This window comes from Leuciscus leuciscus (assembly GCF_965113295.1).
Source record: "Leuciscus leuciscus genome assembly, chromosome: 11".
Taxonomy (NCBI): domain Eukaryota; kingdom Metazoa; phylum Chordata; class Actinopteri; order Cypriniformes; family Leuciscidae; genus Leuciscus; species Leuciscus leuciscus.
In genome coordinates, this window is record NC_138735.1 from 522,501 (window position 1) to 539,258 (window position 16,758).

At 42.7% G+C, this 16,758-nt stretch overlaps 1 protein-coding gene across 3 annotated transcripts in view; it reads left to right on the forward strand.

The window, feature by feature from the left end:
* The window catches only part of dnajc13 (DnaJ heat shock protein family (Hsp40) member C13), an 84,776-nt gene that overhangs the window by 50,571 nt on the left and 17,447 nt on the right, over positions 1 to 16,758 (forward strand). For all 3 annotated transcript variants that reach the window (XM_082184533.1, XM_082184534.1, XM_082184535.1), the window contains 14 exons: positions 68 to 270; positions 3,413 to 3,497; positions 4,390 to 4,544; positions 4,638 to 4,683; positions 4,797 to 4,951; positions 5,272 to 5,473; positions 5,582 to 5,697; positions 6,150 to 6,228; positions 6,316 to 6,451; positions 7,172 to 7,356; positions 11,464 to 11,538; positions 11,616 to 11,735; positions 14,598 to 14,984; positions 16,415 to 16,528. In XM_082184533.1, coding sequence (XP_082040659.1) covers positions 68 to 270; positions 3,413 to 3,497; positions 4,390 to 4,544; positions 4,638 to 4,683; positions 4,797 to 4,951; positions 5,272 to 5,473; positions 5,582 to 5,697; positions 6,150 to 6,228; positions 6,316 to 6,451; positions 7,172 to 7,356; positions 11,464 to 11,538; positions 11,616 to 11,735; positions 14,598 to 14,984; positions 16,415 to 16,528 — 2,058 coding nt within the window. The remainder of the gene's footprint in view (positions 1 to 67; positions 271 to 3,412; positions 3,498 to 4,389; positions 4,545 to 4,637; positions 4,684 to 4,796; positions 4,952 to 5,271; positions 5,474 to 5,581; positions 5,698 to 6,149; positions 6,229 to 6,315; positions 6,452 to 7,171; positions 7,357 to 11,463; positions 11,539 to 11,615; positions 11,736 to 14,597; positions 14,985 to 16,414; positions 16,529 to 16,758) is intronic.

A 16,758-nucleotide genomic window follows, 5' to 3' on the forward strand; every position in this document is an offset into this window, starting at 1 on the left:
ATCTCTCAGGAGAGTGTGTGAGGATCTGCTGACCCCTGACCTCTGACCTCTGCCCTGTGACCCGCAGATGCAGGCGTTCTGGCGCACGGGCGAGCTGACGGCTAAGACCCGCTGCTGGGCGCAGGGCATGGAAGGGTGGCGCCCCCTACAGGCCGTCCCACAGCTGAAGTGGAGCCTGATGGCCTCGGGGACGCCCGTGATGAACGAGAGCGACCTGGCCACTCTCATACTCAACATGCTCATCACCATGTGCTCGTACTTCCCCAGCAGGTGCACACACACACACACACACACACACACACACACACACACACACACACACACACACACACACACACTCACACACACACTCACACACACTCAACATGCTCATCACCATGTGCTCGTACTTCCCCAGCAGGTGCACACACACACACACACACTCACACACACTCAACATGCTCATCACCATGTGCTCGTACTTCCCCAGCAGGTGCACACACACACACACACACTCACACACACTCAACATGCTCATCACCATGTGCTCGTACTTCCCCAGCAGGTGCACACACACACACACACACACACACACACACACACACACACACACACACACACACACACACACACACACACACACTCACACACACAGTCACACATACTCAACATGCTCATCACCATGTGCTCGTACTTCCCCAGCAGGTGCACACACACACACACACACACTCTCACACACACACACACACACACACACACACACACACACACACACACACACACACACACTCACACACACACACACACACACACACACACACACACACACTCACACACTTACGCACACTCAACATGCTCATCACCATGTGCTCGTACTTCCCCAGCAGGTGCACACACACACACACACACACACGTTGCGTCATCGTCCACCTTAAGTAAGGCAGATCAGTAATATTGTTGAATATTAAATGTCCCCAACTAAGCAAGCCAAAAGCCAAGGCAACAGTGGCAAGGAACCAAAACTCCATCAGTGACAGAATGGAGAAATAAACCTTGGGAGAACCCAGACTCAGTCGCTCAGTCCTCCTCTAGCCAACCAGCGAACAGTGTATGATTATGATTCAGGCAGCATTACAGGTCAGAAGTACCCTGGTAATCCAGAGTTCTCACGAGAGCACAAGTTGAATTTGCTCAGCGAGTTACTCTGGTGTCGAGTAATGATGCTCATTAAATATGCCCTTGTATCCGAGCTGCACCAATCACAGCGGGTTATCTGATATAGGCGGGCCAGAGGCGAGATGACGACAGCGCTGTGACGTCGAAGTCATCAGTAAACATTGCAAGATGGCTCTGGATGAACACCAGTTGTATGAAACGGCTTTGGCCGCTACAATGAGCGAGTTAGACTTGGCTTTTTATCTAAAAGAGGAACAGAAGACGCCGCTCGAATCCTTCCTTTGCAAGAAGGGCGTTTCTGCTGTTTAGCCGACCGGATACGGCGAGAGTCTAATCTACCAGTTAGCTCCGCTGGTATCTGAGCGTATTGGGCTTGTTGTGATTGGTCGTAGTGTTATCCAATTGCGTGCAGTGAGATTTTCAAATGCGTGTTTGGTGCCGCCCCTCCAGCTGGCCGAGTTTCATTAGTCGATGCCAGACCATTAATCTTTCAGATTTAGCTCTGGATTTCCAGGCTAGGTCAGAAGTCAGATTGGATCAGAACATTCAGAATATTGTCCAGTTCCCTCTGGTTGGGAGTCGGAGTCTCGCCGGTATGGAGACGGGTTTGTTGAGGATCAGTGCGGATGGCTGTGGTGTGGATGAGGCCTTCACAGGGCTGATGAGGCTGGCACCTCAGGGATGCGTCGTGGACGTGTCCAGGCGCAGGTCCACCATCTGATCTTGAGACGGCCCGGATCCGGCTGACTTCAGTAAACCTCGGAATAAACAGAAAGACTAACATTAGCGTAGATGCCATTCTTCTTCTTATGTAACGAGTACATCAGGTGTTATAGGAAGGGTTCCCGGTTCCGGCTGACCTAATCTATGCAGCCTTAACAATCATTTAACTGATTTGAATAATAGAAATGTATAATGTTCTATATGAATGCAAGGTAAAAGAGTTGTGTTTTTTTAATAAGAGGTTTAATAATAGCCCGCTTAAAAGTTTTTGGTACGTATCCTAATGACAAAGATGAATGAATGATATTAAGAAGAGGATCTGTGACCTCTGGAAGCATCTCTTTCAGGAGCTTAGTCGGTATAGGGTCTAACATACATGTTGTCGATTTAGATGATTTAACGAGTTTAGACAATTCTTCCTCTCCTATAGCAATGAATAAATCAAATTTTATTTGCCCAAGAGATAATCAAACACACACACACAAACATACACAAACACACACACACACACACACACACACACACACACACACACACACACACACACACACACACACACACACACACACACACACACACACACACACACATGCACCATCACTGCCTTGGAGGATCACATATTAATACTGGCTGCTGGTTAAAAGCAACTGCAAAAATATCTGAGAAAACTGATGTTTCTAAATTTTATGGTACTAAATTATATTTCCGCTGTATTTATAATCCATTTATTCACTTTTTGAGCATAGACCTGAACATGTAATTTCCAACTTAAACTGTGGTAAATCTTGAACGCTTTAAAGCAGAGACTGAAGTTTGATCTCTTTTCAAAGACGACACTTGGCAGATTATTGATGAAGTGCAACAAGTTTAAAAAAGTAAACTTAAAAAAAAAGTTACAGAATTTTACGTTTATTGTTACAAACAATTAGCAAAAATACTATTTTAAATTTTTATATGAAATATATATTTTCAAAAAATTTTGACTCTAAAATTGTTAGAAGTTCAAAGCCATAAATCTAAACAAGTTGTGCTCCAAATTTTAGTCTGATATCTCAAAAACTGCTCTTTCAGTGAGATGTTGTTCGGCTGCAGTACCAAACGCTTCCACTAGAGGAATGCGTCATTTCTGACCGCGAGGAGCTCAAGTGTGACTATTGTTTACAGGACTGTTTAACCTGTTCGAATCTTGTCCATGATTTTTTGTGTGTTCACACAGCAAAACCTTTACCAAGTTTTGTACCATTGCGAAAAAGAAAAAAAAAAGTTAAATGTTTCGGTCAGAAATGACTGCAGATCAGCGGGGGTTAATAGAGCACATAATCAGCACCTGAGATCATCTCTGTCATACTCTGCATGTGGTTGTTCCGGCCGTGACGTCGCAGAAATATAAACTTTCTAAGCTATAATCCCGGCACATCTGTTAAAATGCGTTTAAATATACATTTATTTATACTGTAATATAAATGCCTACTATAATTATACTACAACTTTATGATTTATAATAAGACCTGCTGTGATGTGTTTGTGTGTTTAGAGACCAGGATAATGCCATCATCAGGCCTTTACCAAAGGTGAAGAGACTCATCAGTGACAACACCTGCCTTCCTCACATCGTACAGGTACACTCACACACACACTCACACACTGACCACACACTCACACACTGACCATACACTCTCACACTCACACACTGACCACTCACACACACTCACACACTGACCACTCACACACACACACACACACACTGACCACACACACTCACACACTGACCACACACACACCAGGGCTGGCAGAATGGCTGAAAAGCTCAATTCAAATTTCTTTCTTAAATATTAGCAAAATTCGAATTATGTTTTTATTCTAAAGGCAATACTTCATGTCAGAGGATAAAAGTACTGTACTGTCTCCTGTGTCCACAAGAGGGCTCAAGCGAGCGCAATAAGCAAATATAAACCAGAAAGCACCGCATATTTTATTGAAAGCACCGCATATTTTATTGAAATGAAATGACATTCACTTTTTAAAGTGCATTAACTTTTGAAACAATTGTTCTTAAATAAAATATTTCTTTAATGTGCATGCAAGGAAAATTGTAACAATAGTGCATAACACTGTGTTTGTGTATCAGTAACCTGAGAAAACACACTTCAACACACAGCATAATGAACTACATGAACACACAACAGCAAACTGACATTCAGAAACACTCACTTCTACTCTCTACATATTCATCAAAAACACCAGACGCTCTTGATCTGAGGGTCTTTCACACTCTCACTCTCACACACACTCACACGCTGAATGCTGTACTGGATAAGCTAACAGAAACACACCGCGTCAGTGACGTCATCCATCATGTGTGACTCTCGACACACCAGCATTTCGAATGCATGGTTTTTGCATTCGAATGTGCAGTTTTTTTTAAAAAATGGCCGAATATTCAAAATTCTAATGTTTATGTGACAGCCCTACTGCAGCACACCTGTAACCTTCCTCTCCTGTCATTGGCAGCTGCTCTTGACCTTTGACCCCATCCTGGTGGAGAAAGTGGCCAACCTGCTGTACGTGGTGATGCAGGACAACCCGAACCTGCAGCGACTCTACCTCACCGGGGTCTTCTTCTTCATCATGATGTACACCGGCTCCAACGTGCTGCCCGTCGCTCGGTACACACACACACACACTCCTGCAGAGACTACACACACCTCATTAAACACATGACAGAGAAATGATGACTCACATACTTCTGTTCTCTGTAGTTTCTTGAAGTACACTCACCTGAAACAAGCCTTTAAATCAGAGGAGGTAATGCTTCTCAGAACATTCATTATTTCAGGAATCAATATGTAATTTATTGAAATGCTGAAAACTCAGAGAAGCACTTCAGACACTAATGATGGTGTGTGTGCCCGTGTCAGGCTAAAGGAGTGGAGCTGGTGCAGAGGAGTGTGTTGGGCCCGATGCTGCCCGAGGCCATGGTGTGTTACCTGGAGAATTACGAGCCCGAGAGGTTCTCCGAGATCTTCCTGGGAGAGTTTGACACGCCGGAGGCCATCTGGAGCAGCGAGATGAGGTGAAGCTTAACACTAACCCTAACCCCTCTCTGTAACTCTGCTTCACACTAACCCTAACCCCTCTCTGTAACTCTGCTTCACACTAACCCTAACCCCTCTCTGTAACTCTGCTTCACACTAACCCTAACCCCTCTCTGTAACTCTGCTTCACACTAACCCTAACCCCTCTCTGTAACTCTGCTTCACACTACATAGTAGTTAATGGGGGGGAACTTAGTAAATCTGCACATTGACATGGTCCATCATCCTCTGCTGGTACTTTACGGACTCTCTCTCTCTCTCTGTGTGTGTGTGTGTGTGTGTGTGTGTGTGTGTGCAGGCGTCTGATGATCGAGAAGATCGCGGCTCACCTGGCAGACTTCTCCCCTCGCCTGCAGAGCAACACGCGAGCGCTGTACCAGTACTGCCCGATCCCAATGGTCAGCTTCCCACAGCTCGACTCCGAGCTCTTCTGCAACATCTACTACCTGAGACACCTGTGCGACTCCACACGCTTCCCCAACTGGCCCATCCGAGACCCTGTACGCTCACATCAGCTCTCCACTTCCCTCGCCTGTATCACGCTGTGTGTGTGTGTGTGATTGTGTCTCTGTATCACTCAGTGTGTGTGTGATTATCGCCCCCTGCAGGTGAAGCTGCTGAAGGACACGCTGGACGCCTGGAAGAGAGAGGTGGAGAAGAAGCCTCCCTCCATGTCTGTGGACGACGCCTACGAAGTGCTCAACCTCCCCAACGGACAGGGACAGTGAGTCACATGCTCTTTTATTATTATTTTACTTTTCACTTCTGCTGCATATTTTCTTTCTAGCACCAAAACCAGTCAGTTTCCCATTCTGACCTGTAAATGAAAGGGAAGTTGTGCTGGTCTTCTCTCCTCTATTGTGTCGTATATCAGAGTGAAACGCTTGAACAAGATCAAATGTGGGCGGGACTTGATTGTGTCTGTGGGGAATTGATTGGCTGGTTGTGGTTTGCTATTGGCTGATCTCATGTGAGTGACAGGTTGCCCCGCCCTCGTCATCAGAGAAGAGAAGAGATGCTGCAAGAGGAACTTATTCTGATTCAACATTATTAACATAATAATGATGTGCACCCATAAATCGTTTAGAATAAAATATGATAATATTATGTATGTGACACTATGCTTTTGTTTGTAATCTTTGTGATTTGATATGAGTTTGTGTTCTTTTTTCTAAGGCATGACGAGAGTAAAATAAGGAAAGCTTACTTCAGATTGGCTCAAAAATACCATCCAGACAAAAACCCAGAGGGCAGGGTAAGTGTTCATCACTCAGTCTGATTATCACTGAACAAAGCCATGTGAGAGTCTATAACCAGGCTGTACAATTGTGTGTGTGTTCAGGACATGTTTGAGAAGGTGAACAAAGCCTACGAGTTCTTGTGCACTAAATCAGCCCGTATTGTGGACGGCCCAGACCCAGAAAACATCATCCTGATCCTGAAGGCCCAGAGTATCCTGTTCAACAGACACAAACAGGGTCAGAACCGCTAACCCACGCTAACTCCACGCTAAAGGCCCTGATGCACTCACAGACACGCTCCATTTCCTTCTACGCTTCTTTGCTTACATTCTTTTGTTCAAAAATAAGTTTGGTAAACCCCTTTCAGTGATAAACTATTAGCAAACATCCCGATGCTGCTGAGAGTGGCGTTTAGATGAATATGTGCTGCACTTTCCTCTCAATAGCTGAACAAACTGAGAGAACAGCGGTTCAGAAAGCATCTGATCACAGAGATGTAGATGTTTACAGTAGCTCTGAGATTCAGATCTTCAGTCATGTTTATTTATACAGCTTTAATGTGATTTAATGTAATTTATACAGCACTTTATACAATAGATGCTTTAAAACAGCAGCTTTACAGAATTAAACATGAACAACAGTGTCAGAGTCTCTTTCAGCTTCAGTTTCTCTCAGTGTGTTCATGTTTTTACTCGCGACCGACTGAACAGATTTACACCTCAAAGAAGGTGAAGCCTCAGAGCCACACCCACCTATTACATCATCACCACACGGTCCAATGGGAGCTCAGAGGCGTTTATCAGCCAGTAGTTTGAAGTTACGTCACACCAGTTCGTTCTTCTATGTCTCTTGAAGTATATCGGGGCCTTAAAGCAGAAACAGATCACATCTCTAGTTCAGATTCCTGATGTTCACACAATAAACGAGTGATTTAGATTGAACTCTCTCTCCTCTCAGAATTGGAGCCGTATAAATATGCTGGCTACCCCATGCTAATTAAGACCATCACCATGGAGACGGGTGATGAGCAGCTCTTCTCCAAAACTGCTCCTCTGTTGCCGGCAGCCACTGAACTGGCCTTCCATACGGTGAACTGTTCAGCCCTCAACGCAGAGGAGCTGCGGCGGGAGAACGGCATCGAGGTGAGAGAGTGCTAAAGCGCAGTGAAGCTCAGTGAAGCACAGTTAAAGCGCAGTGAAACAGTTAAAGCGCCCTGAAGCACAGTTAAAGTGCAGTGAATCACAGTTAAAGCGCGCTGAAGCACAGTTCAAACGCAGTGAAGCACAGTTAAAGCACAGTTAAAGCGCAGTGAAGCACAGTTAAAGTGCAGTGAAGCACAGTTAAAGTGCAGTGAAGCACAGTTAAAGTGCAGTGAAGCACAGTTAAAGTGCAGTTAAAGCGCAGTGAAGCACAGTTAAAGCGCAGTGAAGCACAGTTAAAGTGTGCTGAAGCACAGTTAAAGCGCAGTGAGGCACAGGTAAAGCGCCCTGAAGCACAGTTAAAGCGCAGTGTCATAGACCATGAAATAGAGAATATGGAAACAGAATTATGGAATAGGTATGAACCTTTACAAATGCTAGCCCTCAAAGTGCCCTATCATGCTATTTTAAAAGCTCTTTACTTTGTTTTGTAGTTTCCTTCAACAGGTTTACATGCATCTGAGAAAAAAAAAAAAGAAAAAAACTTTAATGTTCTCATAATAAACCTTGAACGTCCCTTAATTTCTCAGAGTCTGAAACGGTTAGTTTCGAAGATTCAGTCTCTAAACCCCGCCTCTCTGAGAGCTGCTCTGAGTCAGAAACCAAACGCTCATTATCATATCTGAATCTCAGCTCTTGATCACAGAGATATGAACAGTAACGATGGCGTGGGTTTTACCGTATCAATCTCATCAAAATGGATTTGCTTTGGCAGAAGAAAACAGCGCAGTTAAAGCGCAGTGAAGCACAGTTAAAGCGTGCTGAAGCACAGTTAAAGCGCAGTGAAGCACAGGTAAAGCGCCCTGAAGCACAGTTAAAGCGCAGTGAAGCACAGTTAAAGTGCCCTGAAGCACAGTCAAAGTGCAGTGAAGCACAGTTAAAGTGCAGTGAAGCACAGTTAAAGCGCCCTGAAGCACAGTTAAAGCGCAGTTAAGCACAGGTAAAGCGCAGTGAAGCACAGTTAAAGTGCAGTGAAGCACAGTTAAAGCGCAGTGAAGCACAGTTAAAGCGCAGTTAAAGCGCAGTGAAGCACAGTTAAAGCGCAGTGAAGCACAGTTAAAGCGCAGTGAAGCACAGTTAAAGCGTGCTGAAGCACAGTTAAAGCGCAGTGAAGCACAGGTAAAGCGCCCTGAAGCACAGTTAAAGCGCAGTGAAGCACAGTTAAAGCGCAGTGAAGCACAGTTAAAGCGCAGTGAAGCACAGTTAAAGCGTGCTGAAGCACAGTTAAAGCGCAGTGAAGCACAGGTAAAGCGCCCTGAAGCACAGTAAAAGCGCAGTGAAGCACAGTTAAAGTGCCCTGAAGCACAGTTAAAGTGCCCTGAAGCACAGTTAAAGTGCCCTGAAGCACAGTTAAAGTGCAGTGAAGCACAGTTAAAGTGCCCTGAAGCACAGTTAAAGTGCCCTGAAGCACAGTTAAAGTGCAGTGAAGCACAGTTAAAGTGCAGTGAAGCACAGTGAAGCACAGTTAACCCTCTGAGGTCTGAGGGGTTTTTGGGGTCCTTGAGATGTTCTGACATGCCCTGACATTTGTGCTTTTTTCAGTTGCTTATAAACATATTAATGGCAAAAAAAAATTACACACTATTTAGCACAAACAGGGCTACCATAATATGTGAGCAACAAGAATGTACATGTCTGCATTTTTGAGAGAATAATGTTTATGCGTGGTTATTGAAAAAACTAAAAACTAAAGTTTCTGAAATAAGGCCATAAAACACATGCTAAATATGTGCCAATAAGACTTTTGTCTAATAGATGTCATTGCCTAGTGTTTTTTCTTCAAAATGATGTGAAAATCATCCTGCCCTTATCATTCACATAACACAATACATTGATTTGAATTTTGCAAAGCACTTTCTGTTTGGAAAGGCAATATGCGGAGTGGGCGTCAACGATCATGCATATTTAGTGGTTCACACCTGAGGAGACAATGGGGCCCGCATACTTAATGACCCTTTCATTCAGGTGAGTCACTGAGCCACAAGAATGCAAGAGCAACAGTTGGAAGCATCTCAATTCTTTTTTATTTTTCCACATATTGTGCTTGCAATTTGGCCTATAATATCCAAGGAAAACATGTCTAGTAATTGTGCAGTTAATTCTCATACTGTATTTTCAGGTTTTGGAATATGTATCCTCTCCCCAAATTTGTCACTAATAAAACACAATAAAAATTATTTAAAGAAAAGGCTTATATTTACCTTTTAATAGTTTGTTTACATCTACCTTGTAAATATATTTTTTTATTAAAAAGGTTACAATTACAACAACAATTCAAGTGTAATCTTTCTTTGTAAAAACTAAAGTATACATTTTATCATACATATTTCAAAGTTAAAAAGGTTACAACAACAATAATTACAATTTCAACAATATTTCAAGTGTACTCTTTCTTTGTAAAAAAAAAGATTATAGGCCTACATTTTATCTATGTATTCATTACTTTGAATATAGCCAACATTGGAACAGCTAACATCTTAGTTGATGACTTTATTTTTGACAAAAATAGTAGGCTATTTTATATATAGAAATTGCTAAACAAAAGCTTATTTGATGTGGCAGTATATTCTACAGTAAAAACTGTACCCAAATCTACTAAACAAAATGTTGTCTTTCATATTTCGCCTGACTGTAACGTTGTGAACGCACCGGAGAAATGCACATTTATTAGGCTACATAGTTTTTTTGTTTTGGATGGTTTTGTTTAGAACCAGCTTTCTGTAAATATATTAAATTTTTTTTAGACATGTGAGGCGAGTAGGCTACGGGTTCATGATGATCTCCAGTTCAGACCTTATGTTGTGATTGCTAGCCTATATTTACTTTAAATCCAGGAAATTTGTTAATGAAAAAATTATTAAAATTAAGATACAATTGATACAAAACGAAATTCGTTTTAAAGAAAGGATTTGTAGTTTCTGTTTTGAGGTCTCTGTGAATGTTTGAAAGTATTTTAGTGCTTAGAGCGCTCGCGTCCATAATGGAGAACTGTCACGTAATATTGTTTTTTTCCTCATAAATGCGAACACGAAAAATAAAAGACAAAAGACTTTTAAGTAAAACTTACTCCGAAATTGTGTCCTCGGCGGAATTCGCTCTTCAATATGCTGCCGTTCGTCGTCTGTTACAATCTTCCTCTGAGGAAACAACCCGGTATCGTGCATTCTTCCTCGCTGTCCAGAATCATCTGAAGGGCGTCTTTATTACCGGAGAAGCGTGCCATACTCAAAACGCGATGAACTATCAGTAAGTCTGATAGAAACTGTGTTTTTATGGCATTGATCGGGGGGCGTATACTAGATCACCTAAACTATTTACATGTGAATCGCGCCGGGGGCGGGGCGCCCGCAGCTGATTATAAAGATAATGAGGCAGAAGGAAAAACGGTACCTCTCCTTGCTTTCAAACGGATTACATGAGTTGAAAACATTTGTGTTTTATATAAATTACTTCATTTAAAAGAAGAGATTTCAAGCTTCATAAAGACATAACTCACATGCCTGTGTGAGAAGTATTCGCTGAGTTATGATTCATTTTCGGACGCGTTTCGGAATGGACTACACGGACAGAGAGAAGGCAGAACCTAGCTTCGTGTTTATTTTTCTTTATTTGGCAAAAAGCACCACACTTTGTTTTTATTGTGAGTATACACAAAAATAATACACATTTAACAGAATCGATTGATGTATGAAACTTGCTTGTAATATCAAAGTCAACAGAGCAAAATTAATTTCTTTTGAACTGAACTGAAAAAAATCCAGCAAAACGCGTGGGCGCGTTTCTCGACCTCAGAGGGTTAAAGCGCAGTGAAGCACAGTTAAAGCGCCCTGAAGCACAGTTAAAGCGCAGTTAAGCACAGGTAAAGCGCAGTGAAGCACAGTTAAAGCGCAGTGAAGCACAGTTAAAGCACAGTGAAGCACAGTTAAAGTGCAGTGAAGCACAGTTAAAGCACAGTTAAAGCGCAGTGAAGCACAGTTAAAGCGCGCTGAAGCACAATTACCAGCCGTGTGCCTGAGATCGGATGCTAACGCTGTGTGTGTGTGTGCGCAGATGCTGATGGAGGCTCTGTGTCGCTGCGTGGCTGTGCTCACGGCCTCCAGCAAACCTGAGGACATGGCAGTACAGGTGCGTCCACAACCATAGTCAACCATCACTGAGCACATGAAGAGCGAGCTCACAGTGTTTGTGTGTGTGTTCTTCAGGTGTGCGGGCACGTCTGTCGGTGCTATAGCGTCGCTGCTCAGTTCGAGGAGTGCAGGGAGAAAATTGTTGAGCTTCCCAACATTATCAGAGATGTCTGTCACATTCTCTATTACGGCAAGGTAAGAACACCCATGGCTTTATTGCACAAACATGAGTCCTGTACAGTGTCATAGACCATGAAATAGAGAATATGGAAACAGAATTATGGAATAGGTATGAACCTTTACAAATGCTAGCCCTCAAAGTGCCCTATCATGCTATTTTAAAAGCTCTTTACTTTGTTTTGTAGTTTCCTTCAACAGGTTTACATGCATCTGAGAAAAAAAAAAAGAAAAAAACTTTAATGTTCTCATAATAAACCTTGAACGTCCCTTAATTTCTCAGAGTCTGAAACGGTTAGTTTCGAAGATTCAGTCTCTAAACCCCGCCTCTCTGAGAGCTGCTCTGAGTCAGAAACCAAACGCTCATTATCATATCTGAATCTCAGCTCTTGATCACAGAGATATGAACAGTAACGATGGCGTGGGTTTTACCGTATCAATCTCATCAAAATGGATTTGCTTTGGCAGCAGAAAACAGCGTCTTCTCGACATGAACAACACGAACCAAACTCTTCCATGCTGCGTCCCAATTCGCCTACTTATATTACAACCTAAAAGCTTTGGGACACACTACTTCGTCATCTTAACGGACAGATCTGTGGCGTGCATCCTGTCACCGTAAACTGCCCTGTCAATCATCTTGTCACAGTTAAAATCCTCCATTCAATCTAATTTAATTTCCTACAGTTTCAGAGAGAAATGTAGTTGCACGTTTATCTGCCAGTCGTGGGTCTTTCATGCGGAAACTCTCCTCGTGTGTTTGCAATTTGAATATACTGATGCATTTAAAAGTTAATGGCTAAACGTATCTTTACAAAAGTTCACAATGCTGCTGCAGATGCAATATAATGTAGAAAACATTGAATAAATACATTTTCGTCAGGATAGATACTGAGAATTAATCACTCAAACCCCTTGATCTAAACCTCTGCATAACCGCCGGACTCGCGCGTCCTCCATGTCTGTAGTTTTTTAACACTTTTCACTCGTGTTTGTAGTTCTAACCGAATCCTCGTCCAACGCGCGATGAGTTGATGATGATGATGATGAATTTTATTTATAATGCACTATACATTTGACATCAAATCTCAAAGTGCTACAAGAATCAAACAGATAAAAAATAAATAAAAACAAAAACAAATACACAGACACTTAAAAATACGCTTTTTTAAAAAGAAAGGTTTTCAGTTCTTTTTTAAAAACATCCGTAGTCTTGGGAGCTCTGAGTTGTTCTGGAAGGGCATTCCACAGACGAGGAGCGGATGCTTTAAAAGCCCTGTCGCCCATAGTCTTAAGCCGTGTCCTAGGTGTAACCAGGAGGTGCCGTTTGCCTGCTCTGGTCCGGGTGGAGGTGTGTAGGGAAAGGAGATCAGTGAGGTATGTGGGGGCCGCACCGTGCGGACAGTAGTGGATGTGCAAGAGGATCTTATATTCTATGCGGAAGTGAACAGGGAGCCAGTGAAGGGATTTTAGGATAGGGGTAATGTGCTAATGTTTCCGCACCCTCATTAGGACCCTGGCAGCACTATTCTGCACAAACTGGAGCTTTTGGAGGCTCCTGCCAGGGATTCCCCACAGGAGTGCGTTACAGTAATCCAGCCTGGAGGAGACAAAGCCCATGGTTGTGGGCAATATGAGCCGTTAGAGTGTGCATCGATCTGCACTTCGGATTCTGACAGGAAATAGTAGACCATCCAGGTATCTTTGGAACACTCATTTCAACATACTAAGATTTGGGATGTACTAATTTGAATCATTTTCAAATACTATTTAGGACGGATAGTATGCGAATTGGGATGCAGCACCAGTCTCAGATAAACTACAGTGTTTGAGGGCGGGGCTAAGAGATGCTGTTCAGCCAATCAAGACCACAGGCTGGCATTATGCCAATTAGTTACAAACCTTTAGATTCAGCAGGAAGCGAGACTGAATTACTGATGACTCGTTTCAGTTGAGAATCACTTCTTTCTTTTAGGAGAGAAAAACTCCATTTATCTACACTTTGAAACTTTGCAGAGCTTTTACATTCACAGACAGCTTTATTACACACTACATACATTATATTTGTAAAAAGCATAATGGGGCACATTAAAAGGGCTGTAGTCTACTCATAATTCTTTTATTGTTTTTTGTAAGTTACAAGGTATATATTACAGATAATAAATACCCTTAAAATGTTACTTTGGATTTCTTGCACCAAAATAAATTGTTTTATTAATATAACGAAATCACAACAAAATCATTGTCACAAGTTACATGTACCTACTGTAGTAAAAACAGCAAATTATACATAATTATATAATATACTTATAATATAATATAATTATACAACTAAACCAACTCTACAGTACGTACATGCTGTTCATTAATATTACTCGGATTTGTGTATTTTACAGTGCAACAAGGACAAATAAAGGGTTACACTTTATTTTAAGGTGTCATTGTTACAGTGTAATTATACATTTAAGTACTGAGTAATATTAAGTAACTGCATGTACTTACTATAGGGTAGGATTAGGGTTTGGTTGAGGTTTAGGTGCATATAACTATGCATAATTTACTGTTATTACTATGGTAAGTACATGAAACAAGGACACTGTAAAATAACAGGGTCTTTTAGTCCCTTTTAGACCCTCTTTCTGAGTTTGAGTAATTTTTTTAAATTAATGTGTTACCCTTATGAAAGTCTAATACCGTGTCTACACCGAATGCGACAATGTGAACGTTGCAAATCGATTTGCTCGTGTCAGAAGTAGAACGAGCGCTTGAAGAACGTCAGAAATACAGGCATCAGTTTAGTGTCGACAGCAGCACTTGATTATAATGGCTCTATAATAATAATATAATATATAATAATCGTGTCTGCTCTCTCTGTCTCAGGGTCTGCCCCGTCTGGCGTCAGTGGCGGTTCAGTGTGTGAGCTCGTTCGCCGTGGACTTCTTCCTGCAGACGCACCTGTACCAGGCCGGTGTCCTCTGGCACCTGCTAGCGAACCTGTTCTGCTACGACTTCACGCTGGAGGAGAGCGGCGTCCAGGCCAGCCAGGAGAGTAACCAGCAGGAGGTGGCGAACCGGCTGGCCAAGCTGAGCCTGCTGGCCCTGGGCCGTCTGGCGGGGTACAGCTCTGCTCGAGAACCAGAGGACGGGCCTGTCGGAGAACCCAACGGAGCCGCTCACCCGCCGGAGAACCCTGCCATCCGCAAGAGCCTGGCTGCCATGCTCACGCCATACATCTCTCGCAAACTGGGCGGCAGCTCCCCGGCCGAGGTGAGAAACGCTCTACTAGAGGCTTTATATGAAGACAAACAGTGTTCATTTTGACAGCAAATTTTGATTTAGTCTTAGTCATAGTCTTTTGACTAAAATGCCATTTAGTTTGTCATATTTTAGACATCTGAATTGTTTTAGTTTGTCTAGTTTTAGTCAACGAAATACATTAAGATTAACTAAATCTACTGTAGATTTAGTCAACTAAAATCTAATGGGGTAGTTAGATTGTAATGCATTAATTTAGAATTTCTCAATTTCCAAACCCATTATATACTCCCGTAGAAAACATCTATTTCCCTGTTGATATGAATTATTTTAAAGTTTGAACATGCAATACAGACACAGATTTAACTGCTGTTTAACTGCTGTGACATAAAAGTAATAAAAAACCACTTCTCCTAAAGTAGAGTTCTGTAAAGACATAACCGACTGTGTTTACGTGAATACTCTCCTAAAAATGGACACTTAAGTGGGTCGCACACCGGACGCGCAGCTCGGCGCCGCGCCGCGCAGTGCCACGTCTTTTAAATTCAAACACATTATTCTCTATGAGAGTACACACACCGGCGGCGTCTGTCCGCGGCAGCTCAGGACCGTGTTCAAAATCCTGCTGCGCCACAGAGCGCCATTTACATAGTTTTATATTAAATTTACATTTATGTGTCTCAAATCGTAGTTAATGTATATACGGACTTCACCATGTGCTGCAATATACATTTAGTTTTATATTTATTTACAGAAATCAGAAAATTGCTGATGTTATCGGATTTTCAGGTGAGAGTTGTCCTAGACGTGGCGCTGAGCTGCACGTCCGGTGTGCGGCCCCCTTTAGACATAATGTTGTGTGCATTTGTCCATTCAGACGCGAAAGAGAGCTTAGTTCAGGACTCGCGCGCTGTATAGCTTTCTATGTGCACGACTGCACGCTTCGAGTGAGTGGGTGTGTGTAACCGTACCGAATACAGCTTTCTTTTGCGTCGTCACTCTTATTCAGATCTATCCATGTCTGCTCTTCTCTTTCTCCCAGACGTTTACACTGTTGAAGGTTTCATGAGACATGCCTCAAGCGCATGCCAGCTCATGTCCCGCTTCTCATCATTCTGACTGGATCTCTGCCCAGATCGCCCCTCCCTAAAATTTTCGTCTAATTTTTATTAGTTGACGAAAATGTCAGTAGATTTTCGTCATAGTTTTTGTCATTCAAAACTGTTTTTTATTAAGTTATCGTCTCTGAAAAAATGTTAACGAAAATAATGACAAATTATTTGTCAATGAAGTGAACACTGTAACCAAACACACAGTACTGTACGACTGAAGGGGGGCTTCAAACATGGCTCATCATATTTTAGGTTTGGAAGTGTCTGTTTTATAAAATAAACATTCAAATGTGCTTGTTTGTTCATATGTGGTTCGTGTGTTCGTATCAGGTTCTGAAGTTGTTGAATAGCAACTCGGAGAACCCGTATCTGATCTGGAACAACGGGACGCGAGCCGAGCTGATGGAGTTCCTGGAAGAGCAGCAGGAGAGCAACATCAAGAGAGTGAGACACGCACACACTCCTCTCACACTCACTCCTCTCACACTCACTTCTCTCACACTCCTCACTCACTCCTCTCACACTCCTCACACACTCATCTCGCACTCACTCCTCTCACACTCACTCCTCTCACTCCTCCTCTCACACTCACTCCTCTCACACTCACTCCTCTCACACTCCTCCTCTCACACTCCTCCTCTTACACTCACTCCTCTCACACTCACTCCTCTCAC